The following is a 23958-nucleotide window of genomic DNA, read 5'->3' as shown; positions in this document are numbered from 1 at the left end:
TGGTGTCCAATGATTTGAAGTTGTCGCCATTTCTGACAGACCTGCATTCTGTGGACTCAGTTTCATTTGTGTCACTTTGTTGTCTGTTTTATTTTTTGTAATATTCCTGAAAGTTTTTGTCTTATTCTTGAAGGGTTTTATTCGTTGAGCATAGTACATGATTCTTGCATATGCTTCAAATCTTGACTACCGTTTGTTCTCTGACTTAGTAAGAGCTGTCACTTCCTAACACATGATACTTTAATCCCAGGAGTTATCCACTTATTACCATTGCTTCTGTTCGTTTTTGTCCTTATTTGTTTTACGGTAAAACTAGACTCAAATTTTTCAGTGAACTTTAGATGAGCATAGGTCAAATATGATTTAAACTTTAATGATTACTAAGCCTTCTTTTTGCCCCTGCTCCCCCATGACTAATAGACTTGTTAGTACGATAGAAATTGTAAATGAGTTGTCAAATCGCTGCCGACAGCCTTAGAAATATAAATTTCTGTAAAAATGGATAGTTCCGGAGATGTCTGACGTACCAACGGAGTGTAGTAAAGATATAAACTAGCAACAGAATACAAATTATGAATTCAAAACGCCCACCGTACAGCAGTGAACTAAACCTATCGATCACATGCTGTACGTGTTCGGAGTAGTCACACATACTTACGAACTTTCATAAGTTGTGTCTATTATGTACGAACAGTCTTAATGATGTTATGAACTGATTATCAGATTGCTTTCAAGATTTTGGAAATAAATGTTCGCTAATCTGATACACATCTAAATTGTAAATAAATGTTTTCACCTCCGTCTAATGCGATCTCACGCCTCTAATTAATCGACTTGAAACAAATCGATAATTACTACTATCGATACGAAGAAATTTCAGAAGCGCGCAACAAAAAAGTGTTCACTGTTCAGGGATGTTATGATTTTATTGCTTATTCTCAGCGTTTGAGTATTATTCGAGTAGTTACCGTCGATAGTAAATAATTACTTTTGTCATCCAATAGTCGTATGACTATTATTCTTCGCATAGTACGTTGAAAGACGAGAGGTAATTATAACTGCGTAGTTTGTTGAGTGTTGTAAACCAATAATTGTATGATAGTTATTGTTAAAGGATCCATTTCAGTATTGTGTTGTGTGCTGCGGCATGTGCGTAGGCGATAGTTTTAAGGATAATGTGTATGGAGTGAAGGGATAAAACAGCTGAACACTCTCTCCACAATGCGCAAATAGATATACCGGTAATACCCTTTTTGTTGTTTGTAATATCAGTGCCAATAATGGGACATTTACAAGGCCTAGCACAAATAAAAAGACTATAAAGAGTTATTAGAAAATCACAAAGTAATCATATCCTGATAACCAGCTACCAATATATAGCGGGCATTTAGGAATGTTACATATCCTATTGCGGAACCAGCACTACATGAGCGTTCACCTTTAATGTTTGTGTTGACGCTAGTTGCTGTAGTATGTCCTACAGATGATGTCATTGTTAATCAAATGTTACACTGACAGACACTGGAATCAAGCCTAATTCATTGTAACAAGTAACCTGAACTCTGTGTCTGAAGAACACCTCCATCTGATGCTTTGCCATATGTGACGAAATTTGGTCCAGAATAACTTTATCATTTGCATCTGCTGGTTTCCCATTAATGTACCCTATAGTGTGTGGAAAATTCTCTCCTCGTTTCCACGTCTTTCACTATTGTGGACTAGTTGCATTCTTTTTCTAGAACGTAGAAAATGAATAAAACTAATGTAAAATTTTAATTTGGCAGTTACAGTAGCAAGTATATAATTATTACAGTATACTATTGTTAAATCTGCAAAATGAAGCATGAGAAGTGTAAAATATACACCTTGTAAAAGAAAACTAGCCATTATGGAGAGGATGGATTGCTGAGCACCATAAAGTTAACATGTTAAGTTGCAGACGGACACAGTGGACTGTTACACACTAAGCTTGTGGGCGAAGCTTTCATCAGAAAAGAAAGGAAAACAAACACATTCACACAAGCAGCTACACCTCACACACGTGAACACTATCTTTGGCCCTATAGAAGAGTTGGAGGTACACATTCTAGGCATGTATAGATCACGCATAAGCCTTGTGCAGGATAGTCTATCCAGCAAACTGTGAATAAATCACCAGACAGATGTCCTACATATAAACAAACCTGCAGTCTTATTGATTTGTTACTAGGGGCTATAACAGGTCACCTCAAGAAATCCAAAAATGTTGTAGGAGGACTTGTCATATTTGGAAAGATGTAGCGTTGAAGATGAGGTACATATCAGATTGTAAACATTGTTCATAATGGAAATGGGAGAAGTAAAACTGTCATACACACAATATGTGATGTCAGTGCTGCTACAACTTCAGTAAATATTCCTGCCACCAGTGTGGTTTTTGCAAGTTGTTGTCAAACCATTGGAATTATCAGTAGCAGTGATTTGCAGGACTCACTTCCATCATATACATTGCATTTTAGTGACATCATTTGTTAACAAATTGCAGCTAGTTCTAACTTTCATTGTGTATGTAATTGTTTTAAAAGTAAAAGATTTAATACAAAGTTAATGTAAAAGAAATCCTCCACTTACTTTTCACTAACTTTTCAGCACTTTGCACAAAACGTGATGGTACAGGGAACTATGACGCTTAGTGCCATGTATGAACATGCAGATGTGTATGAAAAGTCTTCATAATTCCTTCCTGTCACTGGAAACCCATGATTGTTTCTCAAAGATGTAATGAGTGACAGAAGGTTCAGATGTGTTTCTTCAGTCATCCTGATATAATTGTGCCCGTCATGTGGATATATCTTCAACAAAATGAGTAAATCAATATGACGATAATCACATTTACATGCATGTCTGAAAGAATGGACTCTGTTGATGGTCTACAGGTGCACAAAATATTTCAAAAGTTATTCACTGACTGAAAATTTCTAGACATCAGCTGTGTTAGTTACATATTTACTACCCAATAGTGATGTATAAACATTTGTCCTGAACCAAGACTCAAACCCAAATTCCCCGCATATCATGAGCAGCTGCCTTAACAGCTTCAGTTGTCCCAGCCTGCTCCGTGGACTCAACCAAAATTCTGGATGTCACACTGACTACATCCTTATATCATATCCCAATAAATTTGTCACCTAATACTCGCAACATTACTTGGATTTCTGCAACAGGGAGAGTGAGACAACAAGGAATTGAGACAAATGTTGGTGTAGATGGGCATACGACGCTAACACCAGTGATCTTGATTCCTCCTTACCACTGTCTGCTTGTTGTGTGCATCCAAGTAATTTTGCGAGCATTAGGTGCCGAATTTAGTGGACTACAATAGAAGGATGTAGGCAGCGTGACATGTGGAAGTTTTGGACAGTCTGGGGAGCGTGTACGGATAGCGGAAGTGGTTAAGACTCGCAGTAAGTGGAAAATCTGGGTTCAAGTTCCAGTCCAGTACAAATTTTCAAATCTCACTATTGTGTAGCAGATCTACACAGAATACAACAGATGTCCAGGAATTTGCAGTCAGTGAATTAATTTCTGAGTAATCACATTTCCTCTTTTGTTTCTCTTGCAATGCAAGGATAATGGCTGCTAAACTCAGTGCATCATCTTCTGAGCTTGACGTATTTCAGGTACAAACTAATGCTTGTACAAGCATGCTTAAGTTATGTGGAGGTGTGAGGAATTTGTACACACTTGCACAAAACACTTAGTTACATATGTTATAGCACTGTTGCATCTGGCATGTTCGTCTCTCCAGGTACAATTTAATGCTTGTACAAGCATGCTTAACCCATGTGGAGATGTGAGGGATTTGTAAGCACTTGCACAGAACACTTGATCATGGGTGCGTGCCAACCATGCTGTTGCATATGTAACCATCTTATAACACTGTTTCATCTGGCATGTTTGCCTCTATGTGTGTGCAGGCATTGCTGTGTTTCTACTAGCAGAACATGTGCTCAGATGTGCATGGCTATACCTTACTCTGGTCATTCACATTCTTTACTATAGTCCTGGAAGGATGACTTTCCTCACTGGATTTTCTTCTTAAATCTGCATATGAAAATGCTGTGCAAAAATTCCAAAGATCTTGTTTAATGCGTCATTCAGTAGTAGGTAATTTTAACTTCACTTTGAAGCATTCCAATGTTTTCTATTCTTTTGTCTCTGTATGCTCAGAAATCAAGTTTTACAAGTAATAATTAGGAATAATATATTTCAAAAGGCATGCAATTGTCAGTTCAAAATTCACCACCTTTTGATTGGTTGGTTGATTCGGGTGGAGGAGACCAAACAGTGAGGTCATCAGTCCCATGCCCTTTCAAAGGAACCATCCCTGCATTTGCCTGAAGCGATTTAGGGAAATCACAGAAAACTAAGTGACGATGGCCGAACGTGGATTTGAACCATCATCATCCTGAATGTCAGTCCATTGTGCTAACCACTGCGCCATCTCACTTTGTGAGCACATACCTACTATGGTTATGGTGAACTATTATTAGGGATGCAACCACATGCTGACTGGTCTGTGGATCATCTCGTGCTATAAGCACAACAATTTTTGGTGTAGTGCAGCTTGATAAAACTCAAGGGAGAATATTAGCTGCTTGCTGATTGTGAAATAAAGTATTTATTTCAAAATAAAAGAATAACCTACACAGGAAAATGACTTCTACACCCTCCCACCAATCTTTTCCCCCTCTCTGCTCCTTTCCTTTTCCACTCCCACCCCCCCATAGTTTCCCACGCAGCACCTGTCAGCTGTGTTCTGCTGTCTTCTAGTTCCTGCACACTCCACCAGACAGTGGTATTCTCCCCTACCCTTGCCCTGTTATCCCCCCCCCCCCTTTTCCCTGCCCCACTCTCGATTGTTGCTTCCGTTCAGTGTAACAGTTGCAGGCTGGCTGGAGATAGCAGTCATGCGTGCAAGAGCTGTACCTGCTAGTGTGTGTGTGTTTTCCTTTCTTTTCTAAAGAATGATTTGGCGGAAAGTTCAGTGTGGAACAGTCTTCTTCTTTTTTGCCTGTCTGCAGATGATTTATTTTATAATAGACCATATCCAATGCACAAAAAATCATTCCTGTTCCAAGTACTTTGAGAGACTTGCACACATATGGGTGAAAGTAAGCTTTCTCCTGAATAAACACTTTAAAATCATGATTTTAACACTTCCTTAGTACCTTTTGTTAGCTGCAGGAAGTTTTGTTCAGACTCTTTGTTAACTGGCTACAAATGTTTTCGGAAATTGTACTTACATCATTGTTTGAATAGGTGACAACTGATTTTGTATTATGGCAAAAGAATTTTTTTGCCTATTATTTCATCAGTTTGACTTAAGAAATTTCTTTCTTTAATTGTCCTGTGATTATTCAAAGTAGTGAAGAGCTATTGTATTCAACATATTGAAGAATTATTGGGCACAACACTGTAGAAGTTACATTTTATTCTCTTCACATTTATTTACACTAAATTCAGTTTTGATTATTGACTTTGTACCGGTTCCCGTGAGGTCACCGAAGTTAAGCGCTGTCGGGCGTGGTTGGCACTTGGATGGGTGACCATCCAGGCCACCATGCGCTGTTGCCATTTTTCGCGATGCACTCAGCCTCGTGATGCCAATTGAGGAGCTACTCGACCGAATAGTAGCTTCAGTCAAGAATACCGTCATAACGATCGGGAGAGCAGTGTGCTGACCCCACGCCCCTCCTATCTACATCCTCCACTGAGGATGACACGGCGGTCGGATGGTCCCAGTAGGCCTCTTGTGGCCAGACGATGGAATGCTCTTTTTGTTATGCATGAACATCAATATTGTAACACAAATTGGTAAGCTGCAACAATTAGGAGAAGTTTCACAATGGCAGTGATTGACTTAATATTGTTATTACAGAATGATGACTGAAAATTACATGATGAAATTCTGAACATAGAAATTTGCTTGTTTACAACTGGGCCCTGACTGATTAACATGTTATTTTTCTTGACAATTACTGAAAAGTGACTGACCGGTGTTTTACACACATAACCTTTTGTAGATATGTGTATTACAGATATCACAAATTTTTAAAATACAAGGCTAATACATTTTGGATATTAAAAGATATAAAAAGTGGAAGATATGAAATACAGAAGACAGTGAAGCAAATTTGTGTAGTCAAGAGCCATATAATTAGAAAACAGCAAAATAATAGCCACTATTTTATGGTGGGCGGCTATTAATGTGCATGGAGATTTGCAGGCAAATGATGGAATGATTTCTTTGTAAAAGAAGCCAGTGCTCTTGTCTCTAAATGACATCATTTCATTGGATATTAAACTCTACATATTTCTTCCTTATTTGCTTCCAATTCTCTTGCAGAATAAATAAAATTCTTCTCAGCTGAAAAATAACTTTCTTAATGCTCACCATTTATCTTGCTACAGGTAACACCCTTGACAAGATTAATACACTATGATACTATACATTCACAAACCATTTCCATTTGACAGACAAGTGAGAATTGACTCATTTCATGATACTGGCTATCTATTTACAAGGCTTTCACATTTCCTTTTCGTCTCTATTTTTTACAATAAAGAGCAACAAGGCTCTTGACACTTGTGGCTCCCCTCGCTATAAGTTCTTGTGCCAATTGAGAAAGACAAGACCACATTACCGGGATCTTAAAAACTCCACATTAAACATAAAAATAAAAATAATTGTGTGAATACCTTGGCAATACAGGGATGTAAATACTCTGAAGTATAAAAATACAGATGCCAACCTGATGTCGCTCAGAAGGGAATAACAGAAGTGCTACCACCAGTACAGTAGGACTTCAATTGACCATCACTTTTGGGACCAGGTGGTGGTCAGAGCGGTAAAAAGGTCGGATTATCAGAGGAGAATGAGACAAGTCATTTACAGAGCTCAGAACAATTTAGTAAAAATGGTTAAAATGGCTCTGAGCACTAAGGGACTTAACATCTGAGGTCATCAGTCCTCTAGACTTAGAACAACTTAAACCTGACTAACCTAAGGACGTCACACACATCCATGCCCAAGGCCGGATTCGAACCTGCGGCCGTAGCAGCAGCGCGGTTCATCTACATCTACATCTACATTGATACTCCGCAAGCCACCCAACGGTGTGTGGCGGAGGGCACTTTACGTGCCACTGTCATTACCTCCCTTTCCTGTTCCAGTCGCGTATGGTTCGCAGGAAGAACGAATGTCTGAAAGCCTCCGTGCGCGCTCTAATCTCTCTAATTTTACATTCGTGATCTCCTCGGGAAGTATAAGTAGGGGGAAGCAGTATATTCGATACCTCATCCAGAAACGCACCCTCTCGAAACCTGGCGAGCAAGCTACACCGCGATGCAGAGCGCCTCTCTTGCAGAGTCTGCCACTTGAGTTTATTAAACATCTCCGTAACGCTATCACGGTTACCAAATAACCCGGTGACGAAATGCGCCGCTCTTCTTTGGATCTTCTCTATCTCCTCCGTCAACCCGACCTGGTACGGATCCCACACTGATGAGCAATACTCAAGTATAGGTCGAACGAGTGTTTTGTAAGCCACCTCCTTTGTTGATGGACTACATTTTCTAAGCACTCTCCCAATGAATCTCAACCTGGTACCCGCCTTACCAACAATTAATTTTATATGATCATTCCACTTCAAATCGTTCCGTACGCATACTCCCAGATATTTTACAGAAGTAACTGCTACCAGTGTTTGTTCCGCTATCATATAATCATACAATAAAGGATCCTTCTTTCTATGTATTCGCAATACATTACATTTGTCTATGTTAAGGGTTAGTTGCCACTCCCTGCACCAAGTGCCTATCCGCTGCAGATCTTCCTGCATTTCGCTACAATTTTCTAATGCTGCAACTTCTCTGTATACTACAGCATCATCCACGAAAAGCCGCATGGAACTTCCGACACTATCTACTACGTCATTTATATATATTGTGAAAAGCAATGGTCCCATAACACTCCCCTGTGGCACGCCAGAGGTTACTTTAACGTCTGTAGACGTCTCTCCATTGATAACAACATGCTGTGTTCTGTTTGCTAAAAACTCTTCAATCCAGCCACACAGCTGGTCTGATATTCCGTAGGCTCTTACTTTGTTTATCAGGCGACAGTGCGGAACTGTATCGAACGCCTTCCGGAAGTCAAGAAAAATAGCATCTACCTGGGAGCCTGTATCTAATATTTTCTGGGTCTCATGAACAAATAAGGCGAGTTGGGTCTCACACGATCGCTGTTTCCGGAATCCATGTTGATTCCTACATAGTAGATTCTGGGTTTCCAGAAATGACATGATACGCGAGCAAAAAACATGTTCTAAAATTCTACAAGAGATTGACGTAAGAGATATAGGTCTATAGTTTTGCGCATCTGCTCGACGACCCTTCTTGAAGACTGGGACTATCTGTGCTCTTTTCCAATCATTTGGAACCCTCCGTTCCTCTAGAGACTTGCGGTACACGGCTGTTAGAAGGGGGGCAAGTTCTTTCGCGTACTCTGTGTAGAATCGAATTGGTATCCCGTCAGGTCAAGTGGACTTTCCTCTATTGAGTGATTCCAGTTGCTTTTCTATTCCTTGGACACTTATTTCGATGTCAGCCATTTTTTCGTTTGTGCGAGGATTTAGAGAAGGAACTGCAGTGCGGTCTTCCTCTGTGAAACAGTTTTGGAAAAAGGTGTTTAGTATTTCAGCTTTACGCGTGTCATCCTCTGTTTCAATGCCATCATCATCCCGTAGTGTCTGGATATGCTGTTTCGAGCCACTTACTGATTTAACGTAAGACCAGAACTTCCTAGGATTTTCTGTCAAGTCGGTACATAGAATTTTACTTTCGAATTCAATGAACGCCTCACGCATAGCCCTCCTTACGCTAACTTTAACATCGTTTAGCTTCTGTTTGTCTGAGAGGTTTTGGCTGCGTTTAAACTTGGAGTGGAGCTCTCTTTGCTTTCGCAGTAGTTTCCTAACTTTGTTGTTGTACCACGGTGGGTTTTTCCCATCCCTCACAGTTTTACTCGGCACGTACCTGTCTAAAACGCATTTTACGATTGCCTTGAACTTTTTCCATAAACACTCAACATTGTCAGTGTCGGAACAGAAATTTTCGTTTTGATCTGTTAGGTAGTCTGAAATCTGCCTTCTATTACTCTTGCTAAACAGATAAACCTTCCTCCCTTTTTTTATATTCCTATTAACTTCCATATTCAGGGATGCTGCAACGGCCTTATGATCACTGATTCCCTGTTCTGTACATACAGAGTCGAAAAGTTCGGGTCTGTTTTTGTTTATCAGTAGGTCCAATATGTTATCTCCACGAGTCGGTTCTCTGTTTAATTGCTCGAGGTAATTTTCGGATAGTGCTCTCAGTATAATGTCACTCGATACTCTGTCCCTACCACCCATCCTAAACATCTGAGTGTCCCAGTCTATATCTGGTAAATTGAAATCTCCACCTAAGACTATAACATGCTGAGAAAATTTATGTGAAATGTATTCCAAATTTTCTCTCAGTTGTTCTGCCACTAATGCTGCTGAGTCGGGAGGTCGGTAAAAGGAGCCAATTATTAACCTAGTTCGGTTGTTTAGTGTAACCTCCACCCATAATAATTCACAGGAACTATCCACTTCTACTTCACTACAGGATAAACTACTACTAACAGCGATGAACACTCCACCACCGGTTGCATGCAATCTATCCTTTCTAAACACCGTCTGTACCTTTGTAAAAATTTCGGCAGAATTTATCTCTGGCTTAAGCCAGCTTTCTGTACCTATAACGATTTCAGCTTCGGTGCTTTCTATCAGCGCTTGAAGTTCCGGTACTTTACCAACGCAGCTTCGACAGTTGACAATTACAATACCGATTGCTGCTTGGTCCCCGCATGTCCTGACTTTGCCCCGCACCCGTTGAGGCTGTTGCCCTTTCTGTACTTGCCCAAGGCCATCTAACCTAAAAAAACCGCACAGCCCGTGCCACACAACCCCTGCTACCCGTGTAGCCGCTTGTTGCGTGTAGTGGACTCCTGACCTATCCAGCGGAACCCGAAACCCCACCACCCTATGGCGCAAGTCGAGGAATCTGCAGCCCACACGGTCGCAGAACCGTCTCAGCCTCTGATTCAGACCCTCCACTCGGCTCTGTACCAAAGGTCCGCAGTCAGTCCTGTCGACGATGCTGCAGATGGTGAGCTCTGCTTTCATCCCGCTAGCGAGACTGGCAGTCTTCACCAAATCAGATAGCCGCCGGAAGCCAGAGAGGATTTCCTCCGATCCATAGCGACACACATCATTGGTGCCGACATGAGCGACCACATGCAGATGGGTGCACCCTGCACCCTTCATGGCATCCGGAAGGACCCTTTCCACATCTGGAATGACTCCCCCCGGTATGCACACGGAGTGCACATTGGTTTTCTTCCCCTCTCTTGCTGCCATTTCCCTAAGGGGCTCCATTACGCGCCTGACGTTGGAGCTCCCAACTACCAGTAAGCCCACCCTCTGCGACTGCCCGGATCTTGCAGACTGAGGGGCAACCTCTGGAACAGGACAAGCAGCCATGTCAGGCCGAAGATCAGTATCAGCCTGAGACAGAGCCTGAAACCGGTTCATCAGACAAACTGGAGAGGCTTTCCGTTCAGCCCTCCGGAATGTCTTTCGCCCCCTGCCACACCTTGAAACGACCTCCCACTCTACCACAGGTGAGGGATCAGCCTCAATGCGGCAGTATCCCGGGCAACCACAGTCGTAGTCCGATCAGGGGATGCGTGGGACGAGCTGGCCGTCCCCGACAAACCCCCATCCGGACCCCCACAGTGATGCCCATTGGCAACAGCTTCAAGCTGTGTGACCGAAGCCAACACTGCCTGAAGCTGGGAGCGAAGGGATGCCAACTCAGCCTGCATCCGAACACAGCAGTTGCAGTCTGGACTTAAGCGCCTAGAACCACTTGGCCACAATGGCGGCAACAATTCAGTAAATCACAATTAAGTCAAAATTACTACATTTCTAATAAACAACAAGAAAAACAGAAAATATTGGACACTGTAAATCTATTTGAAAAAGCGAGTGTGTGTGTGTGTGTGTGTGTGTGTGTGTGTGTTCCTCTTTGTTAGCAGGATGGATATCATTATGAAGAGTTTTTAAACCAGCAACTCAATCTGCAGTGTCTAGCATTATTTTGCTTTTGATTTAGGCTAGGAAAAACTTTCTTCCATTATTTTTTGGAATGGTTTTTCTACGTTCTTCCCAAGTTTTGCATGTAGCAAATTGCATATTTTGTGTCAATGCTTCTCATTGCTTCAAAAAGATCACAACTTTCTTCTGTTGCCTCTAAAAAAGTGCTGATGTATTTTCTCATGTAACATTGTTCTAACCACCCAGTAACATCCAGGTCCATTGGTTATGGGCAAGCGGGGGAGGGGGGGGGGGGGGGGGTAAAAACATAGCTTTCATGCAACTTCGTTGGAGCTCAGTCTCAGAGGGGTAGCTTGGTGCTTGCCTAGGAATACAGTTGTACGTGGTTAGTAAAATCAATAGATAATGCTGTCACACAGTTCGGCGCAAAGCACAGACGGATGATCAGATGCATGGTTGGATAATCCGAGGAGTTGGTTGATCAGAAGTTGGATCGTCATGATTCTACTGTATTTGTAACGCTACAGGAAACCACATAAATTTAGCCATGGGGAATGCAGATACCAGATTCATATTTATTGAAAGAAAAGTGATACTTGTTTGGTCAATTCTTCAGTAGAGTTTGTTAGTCTTGGATTATTGGAAGGTAAAGAAAATATTGAAAAACGAGCTTCGTGATTTGTCTGAGATTTGTTTAGCCAGCACAAGAGTGTCGCAGAAATTTTTTACAAACAGCAGTGGAAGACTTTCCAAGAAAAATGTTGAGCTTCATAGAGAGCATTATTCACTAAATTCAGAGAACTGACGTTCAACAATAACTTGTGAAACATATTTTCTTTAACAAAAAATTTGTGTAATGACTCCAGTGCTAAATGTAGAGAAATTTAGGCTCATATAGAGTGATACCAACAATCTCTTTTCCCATGTAGGATCTGCATACAGAATACAAATGGAGAAAATGTACCTCTGGTGCACACAATATAAAGGCTTGTGAGTACAGATTTAGATGTAACTTGTATGGCAAACTTGATTGTGAAAGTGAGTGTGTTTAACTCATTTTATTATTTGCCTGTGTTATATGCTACAACTAGTTCTCCTTTTCTTCATAACTTCCAAGATTGTAAATATACACATAGTGGTCAAAATATTGTTCACCTGCTGTTGGTCACTTTGTTACAATGAGATGATGTAGAACTAGTACCAGGCACTCTCATGACCCTGGACCATTGATGTGTCATACCTGTGGAGTGATGCATATACGCCAGTCAGTTGTGTGAAATCAGTGCAGTAAGATGGGTCTGTGTAGAGATGCAAAAGAATGAAGCTGTTGAATTTGGATGTATCCTTGACTGCACCGCGTATGAAGTTGGTCAATTTGTTGGTGTATTAATGCAGCCTACCCAGTGAGTCTACATGAAAGGTGTACTGCTTGTTGCTACGTAATTGAATGTAAGAACAGTGGTTGTAAAAAGAACCTAACAGATGGAGAACAGAGACCAATGTCACACATCATCAGTGAGGATCAGTTTCAAGTCCAAAAGGAACTAAAGGCCATCAGTGACTAGGTCCATCTCAACCAGTTTCCAAATGAACATTTCAAAGAGAGCTGCTTGCAGTAGACATTAGGAATGAGGTGCCCCTCTAATGCCCATTGCTCACAGCAGCACATGAAGCTGCACATCTTCTTTCACACAGAATTTGTTTAGTGTAATCCAGTGAGTCAGTGAATGCAAGGCCAACCCAACCAGTTTGCAAGTGAACATCGTGAATAGAACTGCATGCAGTAGACATTAGGGATTAGGTACACCTCTAATGGCCATTGCTCACAGTGGCACATGAAAGTGCACGTCTTTGAGGGCTGAATGACACAGAAAGTGAACAGTAGCTGACAGAAGGCATGTAGTGTGATCCAAAGAGTTATATTTTCATCTCTCTTTCAATTAAGGCATTTAGTGCACTGACTGCCAAATGAGATGTTTAACCCTCAGTGTGTGACAGGTGTAGTTCAGGTTGGAAGTGGTTCTATGTTTTTGGGGTGTCTTTCACACCACGATTTGTGCCCACTCATTCAGATTACAGTGAACATGAACTGGGATATTTATTTCAAAATTCTTGACAGGCAAGTGTTGCCCTTTCTTCTACAGCGTGATCCATATAAACCTGAACTAGTCTAATGAGTCATAATTTTGTAACCAATAATAGGGCACATTTGCAGTTTTGCGAGATGAAGTCCTCACAGCTAATGTTGGAAGTGGCCCCTGCCAGCATCAATGCCCAACAGTACTCATTTCATCATATTCCACGACATTCTGTGAAGTGAATCCTCACCAGTGTTGCTTATTTCATGTGTAATGGCCTTATGGAGTTCTGTGGTAGTCCATGGTCTAATCTCATACACTCAGCTTTTAAGATACCCCCACAAGAAAAAATCGTGGTGGGTTAGGTCGTGTGATGTGAGGGAGGACAGATTTTTTTGAGATTATTTTGGTCACCAAAGAAACTGGTTACAAATTGCATGAAAACGTTAGACATGTGACACATTAGGGTCAACGAGCCTAGAAGCTGACACTGCACACTCCACTCCAACCTTTTCATCATGCAGTGGTGGTTTGTGGATGATAAATGGGTTTACACCAGCTCAGTATCTGCTGTTTTGTGTGTCGATGTAACCTGACAGATGGAATCATGCATAATCTGTAAACTAAGTTAATGTCTTGACATTCAAATCAGGACACTATTGACAGTAACGCATTCTTTTCTCATGATCTGTCTCTTGCAATGCTTGCATCATTACACTCTGTATGGTAGCAATGCCGATTTCTTTGCAGCTTTGTGACATACACAATATGCAATTGAAATGCCTGTCTCCTGGCTTAATCACCAGCAGAGTTTTCCAAGCATCTTCGAACGTTATCAATAACCTCTGCACTCAGTGATGGTCTATGTTTACCAGTGTCACTGTTTAGTACACCAGTTATCTCCAGCTTCCTTAACAATTAATAAAATTGTTGCTTTTCTTGGAGAATTGCAAACATTGAATTCTCTTCAGAAAATCGCACATATTGAATTCTCTTTGAAATGCGCATTTCATTGAAACCAATGAGTCTGCCCTCCATTATGTTTTCACTATAAAAACCCGCTCTTGAAGTGTGTATTGCATGTTTCTAACAGCTCAAGACTGCAAACAAATCACTAATTTGCCCATTATTGTCATGCAGTAAGAACTACACACTCAGAGACTTCACAAGCGGTGATGGCTGAGGCTACCAACTAACTGATACAATCCAAGCAAGCATGGCATTATACCAGACAAAGGACCTCATGCTCTGGAACAACAATCAACTTGCCGACAATGGGTAGTACTTTGACTCTCCCAGAGCTACTGAAATCATTAAAACAACTCTCTCATTTCTACAAGCTTTCAGAGGGAAATTATGACCCATTGAATTAGTTCAAGTTTACTTGTGTCTCCCTGTACATATTCATCATGAGTGTGCTGTGGAGACTTGCATCTTTCAAGACAACAAAAACCATGTTCACTGGTCTGCACACACAATGTTTCTGGTTTTGATGAACACAGAGGCTCCCTATTGCACCTCATGTGACATGTTTAGTATCCCAATCTTAATTACGTGGAAAATGTCTGTGGCCGTTTTCAGCAGTAGGTGAAATGCACCAATCAGCATCCCTGTAATTTGGTAGCTCTGTAGGATCTAATTATCGAGGAGTGGCTTCAGCCTGTAACATACCTCCAGGCTGTAATTCAGATTAAATATGCACTTAAATTGTGCATATATCAATGTAATTACAAAGTTTGGTATAATTTCAGTAACTCTTGGCAGGAAAAGTCACAGTTTTGTTTGAGAACTTGAATGTTCTGTTGTTGAAGATAACTGCTTATTATATCTGCTCACTGCAGTAACATAGTCATGAGGTGTGTTATTTGGCATGGTTGGTACTCGAAATAATAGCATGTATGCAATAAATCTAATCACATATTTAATGTAATGATTTTTAAACTACCTTGGTTGAATTTCCACAAAACTTTGATGCACGTCTACTGACATGATCTTGTGCACTCACATGAACAAATTTTGCACTGGTTTCACAGGCACAGCCACTGAATTGTAAGTATATTCTTATCAATCAAAACCAGTGTGTGTATTATTGACAGTTACATTTTAACTAAACTATAATTACAAAAAATTGATTATAGATCTATTGAAATGAAATGCATCATGGCGTAATTAATAAAACTTAAACACAGATTTTCTAGTCATAGTCGAGTAATACACATCCTTTTAGATTCTGTTTTGTGAAACATATGTTTTTACCAGTCAGAAGTCTTCACATCAACTAAACCTAATTAATTTACCAAACATGTTACTAATGGTTGTTTTTCAAAAATGTTATACAGAGTTGTACTTTTACTTCTATTTGGGATTATGAAAATACTAGTAATTTTGCTGTGTTTATGTGGCAAACATAGTTAAGTAGTAGTGATATTGGTTATGCTTGTAAGTGACATAGTCAGTGTTAGTCATTCGTCAATAAGACATCTTGGTCTGTTACATTACAAACTGGATATGGCATAACTGAAGGAGCCTGTCGACTCTCTTCCTTGCCAGATTAAGTTCGGTATCAAGGCTGGACACGGTGCTACAAGGTATTAACGTAATGTCTCCGATGAATTGTCTTAATTTTCTGTCTTGTGTGTTAACTACTTGTATTTGAGTTTGACTTGTTCAAGTCTTGAAATTGCATTCAAATTTATATTCCTACATAATTAACATGTGTGCTTTCCAAATAGGCTATGGGTTCCATTTACATCGGTGATTTCCCGGATGAAATCCTCCTACACATCTTCTCGTACCTGTCCCGAGAGGAGCTGGCCGCAGGGCCGAGCCGCGTGAACAGGCGATGGCAGGCCGTGTGTAATGATGACACACTCTGGCGCAACAGTGACTACGTCGTCGGTGAAAACCAGACTGACGAAGAGGCCCTGTCGCTGGTGATGAGCATGCCACAGCTGCGAGTGCTCAGGCTGCAGCGCATGCTACCGTCTGGCATGCTGCAGCACGTGTTCCGCACGTGCCACAGTCTCACCGAGCTCGAGATACACTGGTAAGTCCAGCTGTCAACTATTGAAAGTTTGGTAGGTCGGTATGTTTGCTGTAAAGTACTCCAGGGTGGCTAGCGACATAGGAGTGCAGAATAATTATAAATAAAAACAAAAAGTAACAAGTCACTAAACTGTGTGTGTGTGTGTGTGTGTGTGTGTGTGTGTGTGTGTGTGTGTTTATTTACAGTGCATTCTGGGGGCTTTGGTCCATATTCAGATGTCAGTTCCATTGTTTAGCTCAGGTGCATTGCTCGGTAAATTGACCATCATGAAATATCTAGAATATTTTAAATAAGTGTCTTTTATTGCAGAATTTCTTCTTACTAATCCCCCAAAAACTTTCTGCACTCAAAATGATCAATTTGAAACACTGTAGATATTTCAACACCATTAGTTTCTCAGGAGCAAAGTATGCTTGATAAACACCGGAAATATCATTTGATGATGGAGAAAAGCCTCAAAAACACTTTAAATTCAATGACTGGTTACTTAGTGTTTTTGTTTATGTTTTAGAGTTGCCATCATTTAAGAAAAAGAAATAAGGATTGGGAAACATGGACATATATATCAGAAAGAAATTGGAAAGTACTTTACTGATCAGACTCTCATTTCCAATAATTGTAACATACTCATTCTCACCTAACGGTAAAGACTTATCTATTCCATGTACATTTAATTCTAGTATAATGCATATTTTGCACATTGTGAAGAAAACTGATAACTAGCAGTGCAACAAAATTTTCATTTATCTGATTTACTTCATTGCTGGCATGATGAATAAAATCTTTCGCACTGGCTGATTTATAAACTGTCGTGGCAGAGCAAAGTAATTGCTTAGAACCAAGTCCCATCGTCAAGATAAAAGCGGATAGCATGCTAAAAGTGGTTGTCTGTGATTAAGTTGACTATACAGTACCATGCTGTAAACAAGATAGAAGTGTACACAGCATCAACATAAACCATACTGGTAGGTCAGTAGTGTGCTGGCAATTGCAGGCAGTTGTTACCGTATTTACTCGAATCCATGCCGCACTCGAATCTAAGCCGCACCTGAAAAATTAGACTCGAAATCAAGAAAAAAAAATTTTCCCGAATCTAAGCCGCACCTGAAATTTGAGACTCGAAATTCAAGGGGAGAGAAAAGTTTTAGGCCGCACCTCCAAATCGAAACAAAGTTGATCCATTGTAATATTAGACACAATTTAGGTCAAATGAATGACGATACAGCTACAGTAGGCTCGAGTCGTAAGCTTAGCAGTTAAGCTGTACTAGGTGGCCATTGCTATGCGTCACGCGCTCCGTCCGTATATATACGGGTACCTTTCCTTTTTCACGTGCTTCGTCTGGTTTGAATTAATTGCTTATTTTGCTTTGATCTGGTAAGTGCCGTTCTGTTTGTTATAGGTGTTTACGTCACTCTAAGCTGAAAATGCATTACTGTACTGTGTCATGAATTGTTTGTCGCATTCTGATAATGAGTGTTTACGGCCTGTCCCTGCTCGCGGCATGGCTTGTTTTCGTGCGCGCTACCGCCGCTTGCAATTAAAAAAGAGAGGAATTGTTTCATTAGCAAAACAATGGCAAGAGACTGCTATATGTTGTTACTTACACTGCTGCTTTCTTTGATAATGATCAACAAGAACCAAATAATATATTGCTTTTAATAGAAGACGTTCTGAACGAGAGTTTAGCGAAAATTTTTCTCCGTTTGAAAATCTTTGCAGACGCCTCTTTAGTACATTACATTCTGCACAGAAATTAGAGTCATCTTAGATTTAAAAATCTAGTCAATTGTCGTGCTTCATTTCTGCCTGTATCACTATTAGGCATAAGAATAATACGAATATAAACATGACATGATATGTTGCTGTTGTCTCACCCTAGTTTCGTAGTTTATTCGGCAGATAGGATTTAAATGAGATAGCAGCAAACACGAAAGAATACACGGCAAAATGTTTATATTCGTATTATTCTTATGGTGAAGAGAATACTGTATGTGATTCACAATTCATAATAGTTCCTATTAGCAACCATCTCTTCTCACAGGTAGGAATAAATTCAGAACGTAGTGTTGGCCATATTGACAAACATCCCAAACAGTCTTGCCAGTCGGATTTTCGTACTACATTGAAATGCTGCTACATTCGAAGATGAACAATACAGAATTTGTATTTACTTCGTTGGATAATGTATAAAATGCAGTGGTCGAAACTCGGGGCGGAGAAGAAGGCTTGTCTTCCACCCTTTTTTTTTTTAAATTTATTTACTGACGCGGAGATTTTGGCGCTAGTATTTATCTTTGTGCCTGCAAAGCATGCCTATGCAGCGCTACATATATTCGACAGCAGAAGTCATTTGTGGCGGCACCTACCAACATTTTTCAGAACTTCCGCTTACTTTGCACTCGATTCTAAGCCGCAGGCGGTTTTTTGGATTACAAAAACCGGAAAAAAAGTGCGGCTTAGATTCGAGTAAATATGACTATACAGTACCATGCTGTAAACAAGATAGAAGTGTACACAGCATCAACATAAACCATACTGGTAGGTCAGTAGTGTGCTGGCAATTGCAGGCAGTTGTTAAACAGTTACAGGTATCTCAGGTTCTTTGTAAGATTCACATACATCATGCTGAATAAATATTTCAAATGTAAACAGTGAGCACACTTTCAGACTTTGTTATCAACAGATATAGCATCTATTTCTATTCTTGTTGGTACATTTTCTTCAACCACAACTTAGTGCAATTGTGAACTATTCTTGCAACTGACTCCCACAAAAGCTATGTCAGTGCCCTTGCAAAGTCGTGTGTTCACAAGAGATGGTGTGATAAACAAAAGATTTCAGACATATAAAACCAATATTGTTATTTTTAATGCAATTTCTTTACAAAATTACATTTTCAGTGTTAATATAACTACTACAGACATTCCCAATTAAACACTTGATTTAAAAGAATTCTTTTAATTGCAGATAGTCTAAAATATGGCAGAAATATACAGAGTACCCCGAAGATGACTTTGACATGACAGAACCACATGGATTCGTAAATTGTATAAAGTTTGTCTCTGTAAAATACAAATAAACAAACTGATACCCCACATTGCAAAAATTACAAAGTGAACTGAAGGATGCAAAAATAAGTGAGCAAACCATTAAGTGAAATCTACACTGCCTGACAAAAAAAGTGAAACACCCGGAAGAGACCAGGTAACGAAATGAAACTTTGTAGGATGGAAAGTTATATGATATTGTTGCAGTGATTAGACAATTGAGTCAAATTTATAAAGTACATGACAGTAGGGGCCCACTTATCAGTATGATATTGCCTGGATGCATGAACTGATTCAGTTGGAAAGGGTGTCATAACGTGATTTTATCCTGTTTTGAGGCAAACCGGCCCACAACTGTTGTAAATGGCCTTTCATATCCTTGAAACAGGCGCGGGGACAGAATTCATGTCTGAACTGGTCCCACATACATCAGGGACAGATCTGAGGATCTTTTTGGCCACGTGAGTACCTCAACATCATGCAGTCATTTCATCGAGACACATGCCATGGGTGGAGGAAAAATGGCACCACAGTGTCACTTAAGAGACAACACATGAGGGTGTAGGATATGCATGACATACTGTTGTGCTGACAGAGTTCCCTCAAATCAGTATCAGCTGTGACCAGTCATATCCAATTGCTCCCCACACCATGGCATCAAGAGTAACACCACTGTGTTTCTCCAAACCATTGGTAGAATGGGACCTCGCGACATGTTGCTGCCATACTCACCTATAGTGGTCATTGGGGGTAGTGCAGTGTCACGATTTATCACTGAACACCATGCGATGTCATTCATCAGTAGTCCATGCTCCCCTGTCATGGCACCACTGCATATTAATACCCAAGTCCTGCTGCTGCTAGTCTCCAACCAGCCGTGCAGGGCAACACTTCACCGCAGGAAGTCAACTGCTCATTCTCAGGCAGCAGGAACAGTTCGTGGTATTCAGTTCTTGTCGACCAGAACCCTGACGCTGAGTCACATTCCCATGCAGCCTGACATCAGGTCACTGTCACATCCAAATACCCCAAAAAACTGGATGTTGTGATTCTACCAGTCAGGCAAATGGAGATCCACAATGAGGCTTCTCTCAAACTGTCAGGTGTTGATAACAGTGTGTCACATGAGTACTCTGCATCTCTGTATCCTTCACAATAATCACTCAACATCTGATGCACTTTACATCCCTTTTTATACTCTGCCAGTCCTGGTGGCAACTGTAAACATAAAATATGGTAATACTCTCTGGTGGCTGTTCTACTTGTCATAGAGTATTGCAACTCTGTAATCATTTACATGTCTGCTGATGGTGTGTACGTGTACAAAGCTACATTGACATCTGACCATGTCTTCTGGGTGTCCTTCTTTTTGGGAGGCATTATATATTAGACTGATCAATACCCATGGTACTGTTAAAACAGTGCAGAACAGTTGGCAAATTCAACTTGTTATTCCTTTGAACTAATAACAGAATAATGTAATTGAGTCGCAGATAGGCACAACAAAACGACTGTCACAAATTAGCTTTTGGCCAGTAGTTGCCAGAGACTGCAGTTGTGTGTGTGTGTGTGTGTGTTGGTCGTCTATTTTTGATGAAGGCCATACTGGCCGGAAGCTAATTTGTGACAGTATTTTTGTTGTGCCTATCTGCAACTCAGCATTTCCACTATATGGTGAGTAGCAATTTTCCTTTTCATAACATTGTTACATTCCATTTGGATATTCCATTGTTTGGTATTGGATGGACAAAAAAATCTACTCACTAAGTGGAAAGAGGAGAGTACACATTTAAAAAAATGGTTTAATTTAATGCAAGCTTTTCTAGCCAGTGGGTCCTTCTTCCAGCAGAAGGGTTGAAGGGGAAGATAGAGGGGTAAAGGGAAAGGCACTGGAGAGGTCTAGGAAAAGAGATAGAGCTTGGAAAACTCAGTCAGAAACCCGGGTCAGGGGACACGTACTGGATGGCATGAGAAGGAAAACTGATTGTAGGGGACTGCACCAGAAAGAATTTGAAAACCTAAGAGCTTAAAGATGGAAGACAAGGTAGTATGCAAGACAGAGGTTACTGCTGAAACTCTGTGCACAAGCTAATAAAGAGTGAAAATCCAAATGTATTGTATTTAATAGAGGAGGGAGGAGGCTGAGAAAATGAAAGAAGTAGAAAACTAACACAGATTGAAAAAAGGAATAGCTACTGTGAAGAAATGCTGAGACAGAAAAAATTTTTGTAAATTAAGGTGAGGTGAGTGACAAGAACCAAGGATATGTTGTAGCTGTAGTTCCCACCTGTGGAGTTATGAGAAACTGGAGTCCAAGGGGAGAATCAAGATGGTGTGTGCAGCGAAACAAGCACTGATTACATGACTATCATGTTGTAGAGCATGCTCTGCATCTGTCTCAGCATTTGTTCACAGTAATTACTACTTTGTTCACTCCGTTTTAGTTTTCTACACATTTCATTTTCTGACCTGTCTGTTTTTAGCTGCCCCCTCTCACCTACATCTACATCTATATCTACATAATCTACATAGATACTTCACAAGCCACCACGGTACCCCGTACCACTACTCGTCATTTCCTTTTCTGTTCCACTTGCAAATAGAATGAGGGATAAACTATATCTTCGTGGTCCTTAGGCACAATGTATGTTGGTGGCAGTCGAATCATTTGGCTGTCAGCTTCAGACGACTGTTCTCTAAATTTTCTCAAGTGTTTCTTGAGAAGAACAGCACCATCCCTTCAGGAATTTGCATTTGAGTTCCAGGAGCATCTTCGTAACACTTGTTGTTTGAACCTACCTGTAATAAATCTAGGAGCCCGCCTCTGTATTGTGTCGATGTCTTTCTTAAATATGACATGGTGCGGATCCTAAACACTCGAACAGTACTCAAAAATGGGTTGCATATGCTGCCTCCTTTATGGGTGAGTTACACTTTGCCAAAATGTTCCCAACAAAATGATGTTGAGTATTCGCCTTCCCTACCACAGTTCTCACATGCCTGTTCCGCCTCATATCACTTTGCAACTTTATGCCCAGATACTTAAACAAATTGACTGTGTCAAGCAGGATACTAGTAGTACTGTATCTGAACGTTACAAATCGACCATTCGCCTTCCCTATCACAGTTCTCCCATGCTTGTTCCACCTCATATCATTTTGCAACATTAAGCGCAGATATTTAAATGACTGACTATGTCAAGCAGGACACCAGTAATATTGTATCAGAACACTTCAGGTTTGATCTTCCTACTACACATTTTTCCACATTTATGGTTAGCTGCCATTCATCACACCGACTGGAAATTTTGTCTAAGTCATCTTGTATCTTCCCACACTCACTCAACTTTGATACCTTACTGTCAGCAAACTACTATCTGTATTGTGATTTTGGGGAGCCTTTTCTCTGTAGAATCAGTGGTCAAAGACATTCCTAAGACAAATATAAGTCAACTAATGTAAAAGAAAAGAGTGTGAAATTTACCTGTATTTTAAGCTGTGAATATAGTACTTGAGTAATAAAAGACCACCTTCCTGATAATAGATTTCATCAGTTGTTTTAAAAATTCATATCTGTTAATGATGGATAATTGTTCAGGAAGGAGTAGTCACTTCCAATGGTAAAGAACTTGCATGGTAACTGAAAGATCGTGGGATTGGATTGTGGTTGGATAGTGGAATATCTCAGTCTGCTTTTAACCTAGCCTTCATCTCTTAGTAATTTGAAGATTCGCCAGGAACGATAGGTGGTTTGGATTCCACATTAAACTTTTTCCTCAGTAAAATTACTGGTTTAGATTAGAGGCATGCATGTCACCAAAGTGGTGAACAATTGCTAGACGTGCACCTGGCTGCTGAAGCCACAAAGAATTATTATTGTTGTTATTATTATTATTATTATTGCTGTTGTTGTTATTGACATAATGATGCCAACAACAAGACTATGATACACACCTAGTAACATTTTTAGCTTTTAAGTGAGAATATAATAGTTTAACTCATGATATATATTGTCTTAGGTTATTGTGATTTCTCTGAAACACTTCTCATCAGATACCGATAAATGTCTGAACTAATGAATATGTTTTAAACATTAAATTCTCCTACAAGTAGAGTGAGAAAAAACTGTTAGATGTAAACAATTCTGGAAATTTTTCCTTTTTGGTTTTTTTATGTTACCAATTCATATCTGTTAATGATGGGTAATTGTTAAGGAAGGAGTAGTCACTTCTAATGGTAAAGAACTTGCATGGTAACTGAAAGATCATGGGATTGGATTGTGGTTGGATAGTGGAATCTCTCAGTCTGCTTTTAACCTAGCCTTCATCTCTTAGTAATGTGAAGATTTGCCAGGAACAATAGGTGGTTTGGATTCCACATTAAACTGGGAACACAGAAAGGTGGAAGGAGTATATAGGGGGTCTATACAAGGGCAATGTATTTGAGGACAATACTATGGAAATGGAAGAGGATGTAGATGAAGATGAAATGGGAGATATGATACTGCGTGAAGAGTTCGACAGAGCACTGAAAGACCTGAGTTGAAACAAGGCCCCAGGAGTAGACAGCATTCCATTAGAACTACTGACAGCCTTGGGA

At 40.2% G+C, this 23958-nt stretch overlaps 1 protein-coding gene across 2 annotated transcripts in view; it reads left to right on the top strand.

Annotated features, from left to right (window-relative positions):
• The first annotated feature begins 880 nt into the window (after positions 1-880).
• The window catches only part of LOC126428070 (F-box/LRR-repeat protein 20-like), a 62890-nt gene continuing 39812 nt past the window's right edge, over positions 881-23958 (top strand). For both annotated transcript variants that reach the window (XR_007576767.1, XM_050089954.1), the window contains exons 1-2: positions 881-1048; positions 15997-16310. Coding sequence is in view for 1 of the 2 variants with exons in the window: in XM_050089954.1 (XP_049945911.1) it covers positions 16000-16310 (311 nt within the window). In the remaining variant the exon portion in view is untranslated. The remainder of the gene's footprint in view (positions 1049-15996; positions 16311-23958) is intronic.

Source organism: Schistocerca serialis, chromosome 12 (genome assembly GCF_023864345.2).
Source record: "Schistocerca serialis cubense isolate TAMUIC-IGC-003099 chromosome 12, iqSchSeri2.2, whole genome shotgun sequence".
Classification (NCBI taxonomy): domain Eukaryota; kingdom Metazoa; phylum Arthropoda; class Insecta; order Orthoptera; family Acrididae; genus Schistocerca; species Schistocerca serialis.
Note: the sequence above shows the minus strand (reverse complement) of the source record. Positions and strands in the feature narration are given on the sequence as shown.